The sequence below is a fragment of the Telmatherina bonti genome (assembly GCF_933228915.1).
Source record: "Telmatherina bonti genome assembly, chromosome: 12".
Lineage (NCBI taxonomy): Eukaryota > Metazoa > Chordata > Actinopteri > Atheriniformes > Telmatherinidae > Telmatherina > Telmatherina bonti.
Genome location: NC_136610.1, coordinates 36,706,421 through 36,723,838, shown reverse-complemented (window position 1 = coordinate 36,723,838; position 17,418 = coordinate 36,706,421). Strand labels below are relative to the sequence as shown.

The 17,418-nt window shown below is 45.1% G+C and overlaps 1 protein-coding gene across 1 annotated transcript in view; it reads left to right on the top strand.

Moving 5' to 3' along the window:
* Positions 1-17,089, top strand: part of il1rapl2 (interleukin 1 receptor accessory protein-like 2) — a gene marked incomplete at both ends in the record, with an annotated part of 457,831 nt that extends 440,742 nt beyond the window's left edge. Inside the window, 6 exons of the mRNA XM_079250294.1 lie at positions 12,253-12,398; positions 12,489-12,566; positions 12,668-12,784; positions 15,502-15,624; positions 16,308-16,547; positions 16,991-17,089. Coding sequence (XP_079106420.1) covers positions 12,253-12,398; positions 12,489-12,566; positions 12,668-12,784; positions 15,502-15,624; positions 16,308-16,547; positions 16,991-17,089 — 803 coding nt within the window. The remainder of the gene's footprint in view (positions 1-12,252; positions 12,399-12,488; positions 12,567-12,667; positions 12,785-15,501; positions 15,625-16,307; positions 16,548-16,990) is intronic.
* Positions 17,090-17,418: the final 329 nt, after the last annotated feature.

Here is a 17,418-nt window from a genome sequence, read left to right as displayed (position 1 = left end):
CGGGAGATTCTCATGAGGTGGAACGGGAGATTCTCATGGTGATGTGGTGGAACGGGAGAGTCTCATGATGATGAGGTGGAACGGGAGATTCTCATCATGAGGTGGAACGGGAGATTATCATGGTGATGTGGTGGAACGGGAGATTCTCATGGTGATGAGGTGGAACAGGAGAGTCTCATGGTGATGAGGTGGAACAGGAGAGTCTCATGATGATGAGGTGGAACGGGAGATTATCATCATGATGAGGTGGAAAGGGAGATTCTCATCATGATTAGGTGGAACGGGAGATTCTCATGGTGATGTGGTGGAACGGGAGATTCTCATGGTGATGAGGTGGAACAGGAGAGTCTCATGGTGATGAGGTGGAATCGGAGATTCTCATGGTGATGAGGTGGAACGGGAGATTCTCATGGTGATGAGGTGGAATCGGAGATTCTCATGGTGATGAGGTGGAACGGGATATTCTCATCATGATGAGGTGGAACGGGAGATTCTCATGGTGATGAGATGGAACAGGAGATTCTCATGGTGATGACGTGCAACGGGAGATTCTTACGGTGATGAGGTGGAACAGGAGATTCTCATAGTGATGAGGTGGAACGGGAGATTCTCATCATGAGGTGGAACGGGAGATTCTCATGGTGATGTGGTGGAACGGGAGATTCTGATGGTGATGAGGTGGAATGGAAGATTCTTATGTTGATGTGGTGGAACGGGAGATTCTCATGGTGATGAGGTGGGACGGGAGATTCTCATGGTGATGAGGTGGAACAGGAGAGTCTCATGATGATGAGGTGGAACGGGAGGTTCTCATCATGATGTGGTTGAACGGGAGTTTCTCATCATGATGAGGTGGAACGGGAGATTCTCATGGTGATGAGGTGGAACGGGAGATTCTCCAGGTGATGATGATGTGAAACGGGAGATTCTCATGGTGATGAGGTGGAACGGGAGATTCTCATCATGATGAGGTGTAAAGTGAGATTCTCATGCTGATGATGTGAAACGGGAGATTCTCATCATGATGCGGTGGAACGGGAGATTCTCATGGTGAAAATGTGAAACGGGACAATCTCATGGTGATGAGGTGGAATGGGAGATTATCATGGTGATGAGGTGGAACTGGAGATTCTCATCGTGATGAGGTGGAACGGGAGATTCTCATCATGATGAGGTGGAACGGGAGATTCTCATGGTGATGTCGTGGAACGGGAGATTCTCATGGTGATGAGGTGGAACAGGAGAGTCTCATTATGATGAGGTGGAACGGGAGATTCTCATCATGAGGTGGAACGGGAGATTATCATGGTGATGTGGTGGAACGGGAGATTCTCATGGTGATGAGGTGGAACAGGAGAGTCTCATGGTGATGAGGTGGAACAGGAGAGTCTCATGATGATGAGGTGGAACGGGAGATTATCATCATGATGAGGTGGAAAGGGAGATTCTCATCATGATTAGGTGGAACGCGAGATTCTCATGTTGATGTGGTGGAACGGGCGATTCTCATGGTGATGAGGTGGAACAGGAGAGTCTCATGGTGATGAGGTGGAACGGGAGATTCTCATCATGATGAGGTGGAACGGGAGATTCTCATGGTGATGTGGTGGAATCGGAGATTCTCATGGTGATGAGGTGGAACGGGATATTCTCATCATGATGAGGTGGAACGGGAGATTCTCATGGTGATGAGATGGAACAGGAGATTCTCATCATGATGAGGTGGAAAGGGAGATTCTCATGATGATAATGTGAAACGGGAAATTCTCATGGTTATTAGGTGGAATTGGAGATTCTCATGGTGATGAGGTGGAATTGGAGATTCTCATGGTGATGATGTGAAATGGGAGATTCTCATGGTGATGAGGTGAAACGGGAGATTCTCATGGTGATGAGGTGGAACGGGAGATTCTCATCATGATGAGGTGGAAAGGGAGATTCTCATGCTGATGATATGAAACGGGAGATTCTCATCATGATGCGGTGGAACGGGAGATTCTCATGGTGATAATGTGAAACGGGAGATTCTCGTGGTAATGAGGTGGAATGGGAGATTCTCATCATGATGAGGTGGAAAGGGAGAATCTCATGGTGATGAGGTGGAATGGGAGATTATCATGGTGATGAGGTGGAACTGGAGATTCTCATGGTGATGAGGTGGAACGGGAGATTCTCATCATGATGAGGTGGAACGGGAGATTCTCATGGTGATGATGTGAAATGGGAGTTTCTCATGGTGATTAGGTGGAACGGGATATTCTCATGGTGATGAGGTGGAACGGGAGATTCTCATCATGATGAGGTGGAAAGGGAGATTCTCATGCTGATGATGTGAAACGGGAGATTCTCATCATGATGCGGTGGAACGGGAGATTCTCATGGTGAAAATGTGAAACGGGAGATTCTCATGGTAATGAGGTGGAATGGGAGATTCTCATCATGATGAGGTGGAAAGGGAGAATCTCATGGTGATGAGGTGGAATGGGAGATTATCATGGTGATGAGGTGGAACTGGAGATTCTCATGGTGATGAGGTGGAACGGGAGATTCTCATCATGATGAGGTGGAACGGGAGATTCTCATGGTGATGTGGTGGAACGGGAGATTCTCATGGTGATGAGGTGGAACAGGAGAGTCTCATGATGATGAGGTTTAAAGGGAGATTCTCATGCTGATGATGTGAAACGGGAGATTCTCATCATGATGCGGTGGAACGGGAGATTCTCATGGTGATAATGTGAAACGGGAGATTCTCATGGTAATGAGGTGGAATGGGAGATTCTCATCATGATGAGGTGGAAAGGGAGAATCTCATGGTGATGAGGTGGAATGGGAGATTATCATGGTGATGAGATGGAACTGGAGATTCTCATGGTGATGAGGTGGAATCGGAGATTCTCATCATGATGAGGTGGAACGGGAGATTCTCATGTTGATGTGGTGGAACGCGAGATTCTCATGGTGATGAGGTGGAACAGGAGAGTCTCATGATGATGAGGTGGAACGGGAGATTCTCATCATGAGTTGGAACGGGAGATTCTCATGGTGATGTGGTGGAACGGGAGATTCTCATGGTGATGAGGTGGAACAGGAGAGTCTCATGATGATGAGGTGGAACGGGAGATTCTCATCATGATGAGGTGGAAAGGGAGATTCTCATGCTGATGATGGGAAACGGGAGATTCTCATCATGATGCGGTGGAACGGGAGATTCTCATGGTGATAATGTGAAACGGGAGATTCTCATGGTAATGAGGTGGAATGGGAGATTCTCATCATGATGAGGTGGAAAGGGAGAATCTCATGGTGATGAGGTGGAATGGGAGATTATCATGGTGATGAGGTGGAACTGGAGATTCTCATGGTGATGAGGTGGAACGGGAGATTCTCATCATGATGAGGTGGAACGGGAGATTCTCATTGTGATGTGGTGGAACGGGAGAGTCTCATGGTGATGAGGTGGAACAGGAGAGTCTCATGATGATGAGGTGGAACGGGAGATTCTCATCATGATTAGGTGGAACGGGAGAATCTCATGGTGATGAGGTGGAAAGGGAGATTATCATGGTGATGAGGTGGAACTGGAGATTCTCATGGTGATGAGGTGGAATCGGAGATTCTCATCATGATGAGGTGGAACGGGAGATTCTCATGTTGATGTGGTGGAACGCGAGATTCTCATGGTGATGAGGTGGAACAGGAGAGTCTCATGATGATGAGGTGGAACGGGAGATTCTCATCATGAGGTGGAACGGGAGATTCTCATGGTGATGTGGTGGAACGGGAGATTCTCATGGTGATGAGGTGGAACAGGAGAGTCTCATGATGATGAGGTGGAACGGGAGATTCTCATCATGATGAGGTGGAACGGGAGATTCTCATGGTGATGAGGTGGAATCGGAGATTCTCATGGTGATGAGGTGGAACGGATATTCTCATCATGATGAGGTGGAACGGGAGATTCTCATGGTGATGAGATGGAACAGGAGATTCTCATCATGTTGAGGTGGAAAGGGAGATTCTCATGATAATAATGTGAAACGGGAAATTCTCATGGTTATTAGGTGGAATTGGAGATTCTCATGGTGATGAGGTGGAATTGGAGATTCTCATGGTGATGAGGTGGAACGGGAGATTCTCATGGTGATGAGGTGGAACGGGAGATTCTCATCATGATGAGGTGGAAAGGGAGATTCTCATGCTGATGATGTGAAACGGGAGATTCTCATCATGATGCGGTGGAACGGGAGATTCTCATGGTGATAATGTGAAACGGGAGATTCTCATGGTAATGAGGTGGAATGGGAGATTCTCATCATGATGTGGTGGAACGGGAGATTCTCATGGTGATGTGGTGGAACGGGAGATTCTCATGGTGATGAGGTGGAACAGGAGAGTCTCATGATGATGAGGTGGAACGGGAGATTCTCATCATGATGAGGTGGAACGGGAGATTCTCATGGTGATGATGTGAAATGGGAGATTCTCATCATGATGTGGTGGAACGGGAGATTCTCATGGTGATGTGGTGGAACAGGAGATTCTCATGGTGATGAGGTGGAACAGGAGAGTCTCATGATGATGAGGTGGAACGGGAGATTCTCATCATGATGAGGTGGAACGGGAGATTCTCATGGTGATGAGGTGGAATTGGAGATTCTCATCATGATGAGGTGCAAAGGGAGATTCTCATGGTGATGAGATGGAATGGGAGTTTCTCATGGTGATGAGGTGGAACGGGATATTCTCATCATGATGAGGTGGAAAGGGAGAATCTCATGGTGATGAGGTGGAATGGGAGATTATCATGGTGATGAGGTGGAACTGGAGATTCTCATGGTGATGAGGTGGAACGGGAGATTCTCATCATGATGAGGTGGAACGGGAGATTCTCATGGTGATGTGGTGGAACGGGAGATTCTCATGGTGATGAGGTGGAACAGGAGAGTCTCATGATGATGAGGTGGAACGGGAGATTCTCATCATGAGGTGGAACGGGAGATTCTCATGGTGATGTGGTGGAACGGGAGATTCTCATGGTGATGAGGTGGAACAGGAGAGTCTCATGATGATGAGGTGGAACGGGAGATTCTCATCATGATGAGGTGGAAAGGGAGATTCTCATGCTGATGATGTGAAACGGGAGATTCTCATCATGATGCGGTGGAACGGGAGATTCTCATGGTGATAATGTGAAACGGGAGATTCTCATGGTAATGAGGTGGAATGGGAGATTCTCATCATGATGAGGTGGAAAGGGAGAATCTCATGGTGATGAGGTGGAATGGGAGATTATCATGGTGATGAGGTGCAACTGGAGATTCTCATGGTGATGAGGTGGAACGGGAAATTCTCATCATGATGAGGTGGAACGGGAGATTCTCATTGTGATGAGGTGGAACAGGAGAGTCTCATGATGATGAGGTGGAACGGGAGATTCTCATCATGATTAGGTGGAATTGGAGATTCTCATGGTGATGCGGTGGAACGGGAGATTCTCATGGTGATAATGTGAAACGGGAGATTCTCATGGTAATGAGGTGGAATGGGAGATTCTCATGATGATGAGGTGGAACGGGAGATTCTCATCATGATGAGGTGGAACGGGAGATTCTCATGGTGATGATGTGAAATGGGAGATTCTCATCATGATGTGGTGGAACGGGAGATTCTCATGGTGATGTGGTGGAACGGGAGATTCTCATGGTGATGAGGTGGAACAGGAGAGTCTCATGATGATGAGGTGGAACGGGAGATTCTCATCATGATGAGGTGCAAAGGGAGATTCTCATGGTAATGAGGTGGAATGGGAGATTCTCATGATGATGAGGTGGAATCGGAGATTCTCATGGTGATGAGGTGGAACGGGATATTCTCATCATGATGAGGTGGAACGGGAGATTCTCATGGTGATGAGATGGAACAGGAGATTCTCATCATGATGAGGCGGAAAGGGAGATTCTCATGATGACAATGTGAAACGGGAAATTCTCATGGTTATTAGGTGGAATTGGAGATTCTCATGGTGATGAGGTGGAATTGGAGATTCTCATGGTGATGAGGTGGAACGGGAGATTCTCATGGTGATGAGGTGGAACGGGAGATTCTCATGGTGATGAGGTGGAACGGGAGATTCTCATCATGATGAGGTGGAAAGGGAGATTCTCATGCTGATGATGTGAAACGGGAGATTCTCATCAGCATGCGGTGGAACGGGAGATTCTCATGGTGATAATGTGAAACGGGAGATTCTCATGGTAATGAGGTGGAATGGGAGATTCTCATCATGATGAGGTGGAACGGGAGATTCTCATGGTGATGAGGTGGAATGGGAGATTATCATGGTGATGAGGTGGAACTGGAGATTCTCATGGTGATGAGGTGGAACGGGAGATTCTCATCATGATGAGGTGGAACGGGAGATTCTCATGGTGATGATGTGAAATGGGAGATTCTCATCATGATGTGGTGGAACGGGAGATTCTCATGGTGATGTGGTGGAACGGGAGATTCTCATGGTGATGAGGTGGAACAGGAGAGTCTCATGATGATGAGGTGGAACGGGAGATTCTCATCATGATGAGGTGGAACGGGAGATTCTCATGGTGATGAGGTGGAATCGGAGATTCTCATCATGATGAGGTGGAAAGGGAGATTCTCATGATGATAATGTGAAACGGGAAATTCTCATGGTTATTAGGTGGAATTGGAGATTCTCATGGTGATGAGGTGGAATTGGAGATTCTCATGGTGATGAGGTGGAACGGGAGATTCTCATGGTGATGAGGTGGAACAGGAGATTCTCATGGTGATGAGGTGGAACGGGAGATTCTCATCATGATGAGGTGGAACGGGAGATTCTCATGGTGATGATTTGCAACGGGAGGTTCTCATGATGTGGTTGAACAGGAGTTTCTCATCATGATGAGGTGGAACGGGAGATTCTTATGGTGATGAGGTGGAATGGGAGTTTCTCATGGTGATGAGGTGGAACGGGATATTCTCATCATGATGAGGTGGAACGGGAGATTCTCATCATGATGAGGTGGAAAGGGAGATTCTCATGCTGATGATGTGAAACGGGAGATTCTCATCATGATGCGGTGGAACGGGAGATTCTCATCATGATGAGGTGGAAAGGGAGATTCTCATGCTGATGATGTGAAACGGGAGATTCTCATCAGCATGCGGTGGAACGGGAGATTCTCATCATGATGAGGTGGAAAGGGAGATTCTCATGCTGATGATGTGAAACGGGAGATTCTCATCAGCATGCGGTGGAACGGGAGATTCTCATGGTGATAATGTGAAACGGGAGATTCTCATGGTAATGAGGTGGAATGGGAGATTCTCATCATGATGAGGTGGAACGGGAGATTCTCATGGTGATGAGGTAGAATGGGAGATTATCATGGTGATGAGGTGGAACTGGAGATTCTCATGGTGATGAGGTGGAACGGGAGATTCTCATCATGATGAGGTGGAACGGGAGATTCTCATGGTGATGATGTGAAATGGGAGATTCTCATCATGATGTGGTGGAACGGGAGATTCTCATGGTGATGTGGTGGAACGGGAGATTCTCATGGTGATGAGGTGGAACAGGAGAGTCTCATGATGATGAGGTGGAACGGGAGATTCTCATCATGATGAGGTGGAACGGGAGATTCTCATGGTGATGAGGTGGAATCGGAGATTCTCATCATGATGAGGTGGAAAGGGAGATTCTCATGATGATAATGTGAAACGGGAAATTCTCATGGTTATTAGGTGGAATTGGAGATTCTCATGGTGATGAGGTGGAATTGGAGATTCTCATGGTGATGAGGTGGAACGGGAGATTCTCATGGTGATGAGGTGGAACAGGAGATTCTCATGGTGATGAGGTGGAACGGGAGATTCTCATCATGATGAGGTGGAACTGGAGATTCTCATGGTGATGATTTGCAACGGGAGGTTCTCATCATGATGTGGTTGAACAGGAGTTTCTCATCATGATGAGGTGGAACGGGAGATTCTTATGGTGATGAGGTGGAATGGGAGTTTCTCATGGTGATGAGGTGGAACGGGATATTCTCATCATGATGAGGTGGAACGGGAGATTCTCATCATGATGAGGTGGAAAGGGAGATTCTCATGGTGATAATGTGAAACGGGAGATTCTCATGGTAATGAGGTGGAATGGGAGAATCTCATGGTGATGAGGTGGAATGGGAGATTATCATGGTGATGAGGTGGAACTGGAGATTCTCATGGTGATGAGGTGGAACGGGAGATTCTCATCATGATGAGGTGGAACGGGAGATTCTCATGGTGATGATGTGAAATGGGAGATTCTCATCATGATGAGGTGGAACGGGAGATTTTCATGGTGATGAGGTGGAACAGGAGAGTCTCATGATGATGATGTGGAACGGGAGATTCTCATCATGATGAGGTGGAACGGGAGATTCTCATCATGATGAGGTGGAAAGGGAGATTCTCATGATGATAATGTGAAACAGGAAATTCTCATGGTGATTAGGTGGAATTGGAGATTCTCATGGTGATGAGGTGAAACGGAAGATTCTCATGGTGATGAGGTGGAACGGGAGATTCTCATCATGATGAGGTGGAACTGGAGATTCTCATCATGATGAGGTGGAAAGGGAGATTCTCATCATGATGAGGTGGAACGGGAGATTCTCATGGTGATGAGGTGCAACGGGAGATTCTCATCATGATGAGGTGGAACGGGAGATTCTCATGGTGATGAGGTGCAACGGGAGATTCTCAATTTCGATGTGCAGCAACTGTGTGATGCTTCATGTCAATATGGAGCAAAATCTCAGAGGAATGTTTCAAACACCTTGTTCAGTCTAGGAATTGAGGCAGTTTTGGAGGGGAAACGGCATCCAGTGTGGAATTCGAAGGTGTGACTGATAAAACGACTGCTGGGTGTTTAAGGCAGTAGTCCTACTTGGACCAGGGTTACTTTTACAAGTTACTTCAGACCACAGAGTTTATTTGCTTCACAGATTAAAATGATATCCATGTTTTAATAATCTACATCACATTTAAGGTTAATTATTAACCCAGACTACAGTTAATCTACTGTTGTAGCACAGCACGGCTCTGATGACGTTAATAATCATAGTCTAATGGTCATAATCCAGTATCTGATGAAGACATTGTACGGTCTTCATAAACTGAAGTCAGATACAGTTTTATTCTGTTGATATCCGATTTTAACACCCTGCAGGTAGTGAAATAAATGTATTGAAGAATATATTCATCCCAGATGGAATTTGGAAGGAGCTGTGTGTAATATGTGATGTGTCATTGTATTTTAAGGTTGGCTGGTGTGTTCAGCTGAAGCATTAATGGAATATTGAGCTTCTTTGTCCTGAAAACTTCAAGAAGCAACAATAAGAAAAAGAGCGGTCCCCAAAATAACTGTAACATACTGATGTTTTTTCTTTACATTATTTACCATTTCTCTAAAAATATCCACATGGATTTACTTAGATATAGCCTATAATGAATATTCTTGCTCTGCACAGCCTGAAATTATTCCTGTTTTGACATGCTGGAAAGCTCTGAAGCCAAATGAAAAAGTTAGAGCTCTCCCAAAGCGAGGCTTCTTCTCTCTGCCCTGGAAACATCCTAAAAACAAATGTCCAGCGTGCATAAATCTACATGTAATTCTGTGCAAGCTGCATGCATGTTTTACATCGTGGAGAGTGAGGAATGAGTGCATGACAGGATGGGAGCTACCAGCAGAGCGGCATGACCTTAAATACACCATTCAATTATCCACTCCGCTTAGCCCAACACAATGAACAAGAGAGCACGGAATAAATAACGGAGCAGAAAGAGCAAAGACGGGGTCACTGGTTTGTGTTATTTTATTAATTGATTAACATAATCCTCACAAAGCGAGAGCAGGAGGAGGAAGTGAAGGGTAAGAGGAAGGAGAAGAGGAAATGTAAAAAGAACGGAGGAAGAAGAGTGAATTTGAGGATGTTCTGTCCTATTTGTGCCTCTCAAATTGAGCGTGAAATTGCAATGTGTTGTTGGCGAGTCTCTGTCATTAATTTAGTTAGCAAGTGAAGAGAGGGGGGGAGTCTGTTGATCCCAGAACATAGTTTTCAGAGATAAATGATGAGCCATTTTTACTTTCTGCTCTGAAAAACAACATAAAGAATAAAACAAACAACAAATAATTGAAAATGGGTCGTTATGGTTTCACCGGGCTTGGCATGAAGGTCACAGCCTTCCTGACACCGACTGCTGCTCAGATTTACTCCTTCTCAGCGTCACGTCGCACATTTTCCTCCAAGAAGCCGACGGCAAATCAGAAAGTCTGCAGTGTGTCAGAGCCAAACATTCACCACAAACATGTCTGTTCTCAGCTACTAACTTCTGTCAGTGCCATCATTTATTCACACAAAGCTCTGATATCCATTCAGGACATAAAATCTGTCATTTCTGGTTTACAGCATGAGGCTGCAGGAGCTGCTGGAGACAGGCAGACTTGTTTGCTTACTGTTCCATGGTTAAATGAAAGGGTTTGACATCTGGGTCATCTTTAAGTTATGCAATTTGACTGAGGTTGTAAAATCATAGAATGTTTCTTCAGTCTGGACCACTTAGCGCCCCCTAGTGACGGTTAGTTCGTCTTGCATCCTGCAAAGAGGTTTTTTTAGGCTTGGGCCTTTCGTTGTAAACGTCTGTGCACCATAAAAACAAGTCAGAAGCACAGAGTTTGATGCTGGAAAGTTCTGTTCATTCATCCATCTTCTAAACTGTTTCTTCTGATTGAGAGTTGCAGCGAAGTTGCAGGACATCCCAGCAATTAGCAGGTGAGAAGTAGGTACACCTGGACGGGTTTCTAATCCAAGTTATGTTGTGCTACTTTAAGATGTAGCCAGAAAGTGGTGAACCCAACTGTGCATGAAGGATAAAAGCATGGAGAAAGTTACAAAGCATGCCAGCATCCCCGATGTACACCAGGAACAACAAATAAGGGTTATTGTAGACTTAAAAAGGACGTCTTGGCCTGATTCTCTACAAAACTGTCAAATGAAAAAAATTAGTTCATTGACTCAATGTGAGGAAAAATTATTAATATTAAATTCATTCCTCTGCCTCAGATAATGACAAATATGTTCATAGCAGCTTGCATGATTACTGTACAACAGAGCTGTTTTGGAGTTGGCAGATCGGACACATTCTTAGTTTCTTTACTTGTCCAGTCCAGCATCATGACAGCAGAAAGATTTGCTTTATCAATGAGAGCTTAATGGAGGATTAATATTCTTTCATTTTGAAATTGCTAAGTTACATGTCAAAGCCGGATGTGACAGGTAGAAACAGGGAGTGTGGGATGCTCCGACACCTGTAGAGGAGGAGAACATGAATAACAACTGCATGAGTAACAACCGGATTGAGTCTGACCATGCAGAAGCAGTGGTCCCAAAGTTCGACCAACCAGCAGCCACCACGGAGCATAAAACCTAACCAGCCTCCACATAGGGATGACATACGCCCACCCATGGAAACTCTGGCCAAGGAGCATGGCCCCCTGGGGACCACAGATGATGACCATTGGCCCCAACAAGCACCGACTACCCAGAGGCGAGCAGGGCGAAGGAGACATATCTAATTACAATCAACAACATCACAATGAGCACTTTAGTGCTGTGATGGTCATAGCATTAGCCACATGCTACGCTATGCTAGCTTCAGAGGTCAGAATCAAATCAAACTTTATTTTTTGGGCACTTTTCATGCCATGGGCAACACAACGTGCTTTACAAGATAAAATCAAGTCATAAGGATTAAAACAAACAGTAGAGAACAAGACATTTAACAACAATAAAGACACAAGCTCTGACCAAGCTAGCTTTAGCTAGCAAACACATCACGACAGAAGTTGTTCACCTCTGGTTTAATGAGCCACAAACACAACAAAGCTCTGATAAACTATTTATTTCTGCAGGTTTCACAACTTGCCTCTCATTGGAGGGCAGCCATGTTGGATTCTGTGGTTGGGGAGGATTTATAGTCAGAAATCTGTCTTTAGGGTGTTTGGGTTTATTTTCCTATCTGGAGTTTATCTTCATGCAGATCCACAAGTTTTGCAAAGTCTAAATTCTCTGTGTTGCCCCTCCAGTGGAGACCACCGTCAATAACACCTACGAAGGTTTTGGCTGGTTCACAACCTTATGGATTGATTGTTGCTCTTCATCTTTTTTCTGTCTCCATCAGCTTACATTGAGGACTTGGCTCGTAGCGTGGAGCAGAGCAGACGTTTGATCATCGTTTTGACTCCAGAATTTGTTGCCAAACGAGGATGGAGCATCTTCCAGATAGAGACGCGCCTCCACTCCATGTTGGTTACCGGCGAGATCAAGGTCAGGGTGATAAAATGTGCGAGAGTCTTCAGAGAAAGCCACATTGTCTGCATCTTTTCTGAATTTATCCCTCTGTTCCTGCATTTCCAGGTGATCATGATAGAGTGTGCCAACCTGAGGAATGTCATCAACTACCAGGAGGTGGAGGCACTTAAACATACCATCAAGGTACTGAGGAAATGTCTTCCTACATGAAAAACAAGAAAATATTTTGAATAGTTACTCCAGCAGTGTAAAAAACATTTCTATTCTTGTCTCCTCTTTTTCAGGTTTTATCCATCATCAAGTGGAAGGGCCCAAAGAGCAATGAGCTGTCCTCAAAGTTCTGGAAGCAGGTGGTCTATGAAATGCCGGCTAAACGCAGAGAGACGCTCTCCAGACGCCAGGTAGACGCTAATTACCGAGTGCAGAATACATCTTAAAATACAGTCATGTGGAAAAGAAACAAAACTGGGTATTGTGTATTTTTACGCGTCAGAAATGATAAAGTTATAAAACGAGGTAACAGATAAGCCATGTTGTAGATCTGCTCCTGTGTCTGTTAAAGGACCCAAACTTCATCTGTCAGGCAGATGGCCTCACATTTGACTCCAGATTAACTCAACATCCAGAGAAGTTTCTGGTCCGCTCAGTGTCTGTAACGCCTCAGTTATACAAGCATAGCATCAGGTCGGTTACGCCATCACCGCCACACACTCTGCATAGGTCTGCAGAGGTTCGATGCATCCCTCTCGTCTTCCTCTCCCTCCTCTTCTTCTCTGCCGTGTGTACAGCTAATCAACTCAGTACTGCCCCCATGATGTCCGGTGGTATTGCTCTACTTTCTCCGTCGTCTCAGATAACTAAGCTTCTTCAAAACAGACCAAATTACGTGTTTAACTAATGCAAGACAGATGAAAATATCCCTCCACACCATAGACTGTATATAAAAGATGGGCGGAGCCTCCGTGACGTCACCCGTAGGTTTCTGAAGAGCTGAATTGAAGCTCGGTGGGCGGTTCCTACCATCACCATCTTGGCAGGGACATGCACGTCGTCTTGCCTGGAAAATACAAATATGGGCAAAGAGGTGGAGCTGAGAGGGGGGCTGTGAGCGTCATGGTGGATGATTGACATCGAGCGAACTCCGAGCTTTCTGTAGCTAAGAGCTAACCGAGCTAACCCGGAGATAACTGGAGCTAACTAGCTAACGGGCTAAAGCTAAGTCACGTTGTTAACTGGCTAAAAACCGCGGTTGTTCTACGTTCTTCTCACTTAAAGCAGGAGATTGGGCACCTGTCAATCAAAAGGACACACCCCTCAACATGCCATATTTTGAGATTAACTCAACTCATTCTCATATTTTGAGATTACATTGATCTAAATTAATCTAAATAGATTACAATGATCTAAAACAGACCAATAAACTGGCTAAACCTCAGCTTTTAAAGAGCAGCTCATGTGGAAGATGATCATTAAATCCTCCTCTTCATTCTAATAGAAACAGTGAGGCTATATTTAGTTTTCGCACATGTTTTCATTTTTGTCAGATAACCATAATGATGAATTTTTCAAATATAAAGACATGCGACTGCTTCTGTGTGACTTCTACACACAGAAGCAGTCACAACAATCCAATTATTAGAAAAAGAATGGATTGTAAGAGTACATTTGAATGGATTATTAGAAAATTAAAGCCCTCAGTAATAATTTTCAGGCATAAACACACTGTATGTCCTGAAATCTTGTAAACGCTTGAGCGATCTTTCCCCCCCTGGAGTAGATACTTTCACCACAAGCAGATGCCCTTTGAGATAATAAATATACATTATGTATTAAATCTGAGTAGCAGTGAATAAGTTGTGTACATGTTTACTATGCGTTGCTACCTTAGGTGGTGTATGCCCTGATTAGCAGATAAATGTTCCCCTGCTGCTCGACCCTGGAGAATATTCAGAAGAAACAAGATGCCTCATACAGCTGCAACAGAGTGACGTTTAAGATGTCGTAACAGCTGATGTTGAGGAATTTATTCAGCGCTTATGGACGGACGGACGGACGGATGGATGGATGGATGGATGAATGTATGGATGGATGGATGGTTAAATGTGTGTATGGACGGATGAATGGATGGATGGATTGGATGGACAGATGAACGGATGGATGGATTGATGGATGGATGGATTAAATGTGTGTACGGACAGACGAACGGATGGAAAAATGGAAATTACAGGTAGCAGCAACAAGTATTGAGGCCACCATTGACTCAAATTAAAAATAAAATAAAAACAGATCTTTATCCAACATGGAGCGCTACTGTCTTAGCACTGTGTGGTGGAGAGAATGGTTGAGTTTCCCATGATGGAAACCAGTTAATTACTTCCCACCATATTTACAGTTAGCACCTGGTAACAGAGCCATCCAGTATGTTGGTGTTGGCGTTGGTGTTGGCGTTGGCGTTGGCGATGGTGTTGGCGTTGCGATCCTGCTTCTCCAACACACAGCAGCAAAGAAAAGCACACTGGAGATGACAGACTGGTAGAAAATCTCCAGCTTATTGCTGCAGACACTGAAGGATCTGAGTCATGTCAGGAAGTAGAGTCTGCTTCTTGTACGCAGCATCTGTGTTGCAGTCCAGTCTGTCGTCGATGGTCACCACCAGGTACTTATTGATCTAAACCAGAGGTGTCAAACTCCAGTCTTCGAGGGCCGGTATCCTGCAGGTTTTTGTTGTTTCCCTCTACCAGCACAGCTGATTCAAATCAAATGGATCCAGCAGCTTCTTGTCAACTTATTGGTGAATTTTGATCAGGTGTGTTGAAGCTTAGAGACAACAAAAACCTGCAGGATACCGGCCCTGGAGGACTGGAGTTTGACCCCTGTGATCTAAACAATGTCCGCATCCACCACTGAAACCTTTGCTCCTGTAACTTATCAGACTAACTGAGGATAAATTTACAAGTGAACAAGGCGTCTTGATGAAAGCAGCAAAGTCGGGAAGGACCATGTAAAAGAATTATGAAGAACTGTTGTTTTATGATTAACTGTTTCATTGATAGATGAAACGTCATTTTTACGACAGTGCTTTTTTAAAATCCTCATGCAAGTGCTCCTCTGTTAACAGGTCATGGACTCCGGGGAACAGGGTCTCTTTGGTGACCTACAGACCACTGTCTCCACGATTGCCATGACAACCACCTCTGCCTCACTAGCACCCCCCAACGAGAGTCGTCATGGACACCATCAGGTAAGTTTGGGAGGATCTTTACTTCAGACTCATGTTGTTATTTATGGAAATGGTCTCTCCATCCATCCAGGCTTCCCTGCTTAGGCTGCTGCCCCTGCGACCCGACCCCAGATAAGCAGTAGAGGATGGATGGATGGTTTTTTTATTGACATGTTGAATTAAAGCAATAAATAAATGTGTAAGTGAGCGAAGATGCAGGCTGTTAATAATGTTTACGAAAAGAAAAGTATGCCTTTAATTTACTGATCAGGTTGCGCTGTATGAGTTTGACATTTCTTGTAAGATGACTTTCCATTCGCAGACATGGGAATGTTGTACACAACTGGAGCTGTCTCATTTTATTCATTTTTTGTGGAATTGTCGGTAAAAAGAGGGAGACGCGAATATATTATTTATTTCCAGAGGTTAAAACTTCCTAGATTGTTTTGTAACTCTGAATATGTGACTATTATTTTTTCTCATTTCAGGTCCACGCTGTAAAAAAATGTGAAGCCTCATGTATTTTTTATGCTTTACAGAGTTCATATTTTTCATCTCACTTCTTTTAACAGTTCATCCAGAAACTAAAAGTAGTTTAAAAAGTCTCTCCAGGATGTCGGCATGCAAACGTTATCATCTTTAGTTGCTTCCTGCAAAAGTATGAAAAGAATGGTTTGTTTGTTTTCTTTTTTCCTCATCCACAGGTTGCCTTGGCAACAGACATTCCTGACTACAACCAGATGACCTTGCCACTAGGAGGGGGTCACACTGCTACAGCAGCCCAAATGCGGCACTTCTGCCGCAGCTATGAGTTCCAGCTCCCCCCACAGCCCTCTTCCATGTCGCCTCCCCTCCCGCCTCCCTCCACGGTGCAGTTCTCCACTCTGGGCCCCGGGGGGCGCCACGTCTACTGCAACATCCCTATGACGCTGCTGAACGGACAGGTGAGGAGGCAGGACGCTGCAGCTTGTGATTGTGATCGTAGTTAGTCTCTGACATCCAACTTCTGCACAGTGGATCCTTTTCTGACATTTTCCATGCTGATGTTTGTTGCATGTGCTCAAGAGTTTGAACCAAATAAAAATTAAAGCCCTCTTTTCTCCCCTAGGGGTTCAGAGCAGTTCATTGGGGAACAAGAGGTCTGTTCAGATAAACGAGAATATAGAGAGAAAGTAGTATCTGCATATAATCCAGCCTGAAATATTTATTTATTCTAACCAATGTGGGAAATGATAGATATTGTCATAAATAAGACCCGACACACTTACAGGCATGCTGTAGTAATAAATACTTGTGTTCTTTATTTTATTTCTGCTGTTTATTTCTTGCTAGCAGTTCCAGGTTGAGGGGGTTAATGCTAATACCTGTGTTGTTATGTGTTCCCCAGGTACCTCAGAGCAGTACCCTTGGGAAGAAGCCAGACCTTCACCTGAACAGCACCTTTGTACCTCTCACCAGCAGAGAACTAAGTTCTGACATCTGGTAGATGAACTGCTCAGCTGGTCCTGGAGTACAGACCAGTCACAGGCAGCTTTGGGCGGAAAGCTTGATTAACTGGTTTTACTTGGGGCAGGGGGAGTTGGGTCAGGGGGAGGGGGGGGGGATTGGACTTTGTACAGACTTTGTGTTGGACTTGAGGACTGCAGTTGGACTGCTTTTGGGCCACTTCATGCCAAGCTGTGAACAAATTAGCCACTTCTGAGGTGGATTAGACTTTGCTTGGATCCACCGGCCGCAGACTTTGTACAGACAATGTAACGACATGAGGACAACTGCACTGTGCTCTGGGTCCGGTTACTGACGCCTAAACCACGA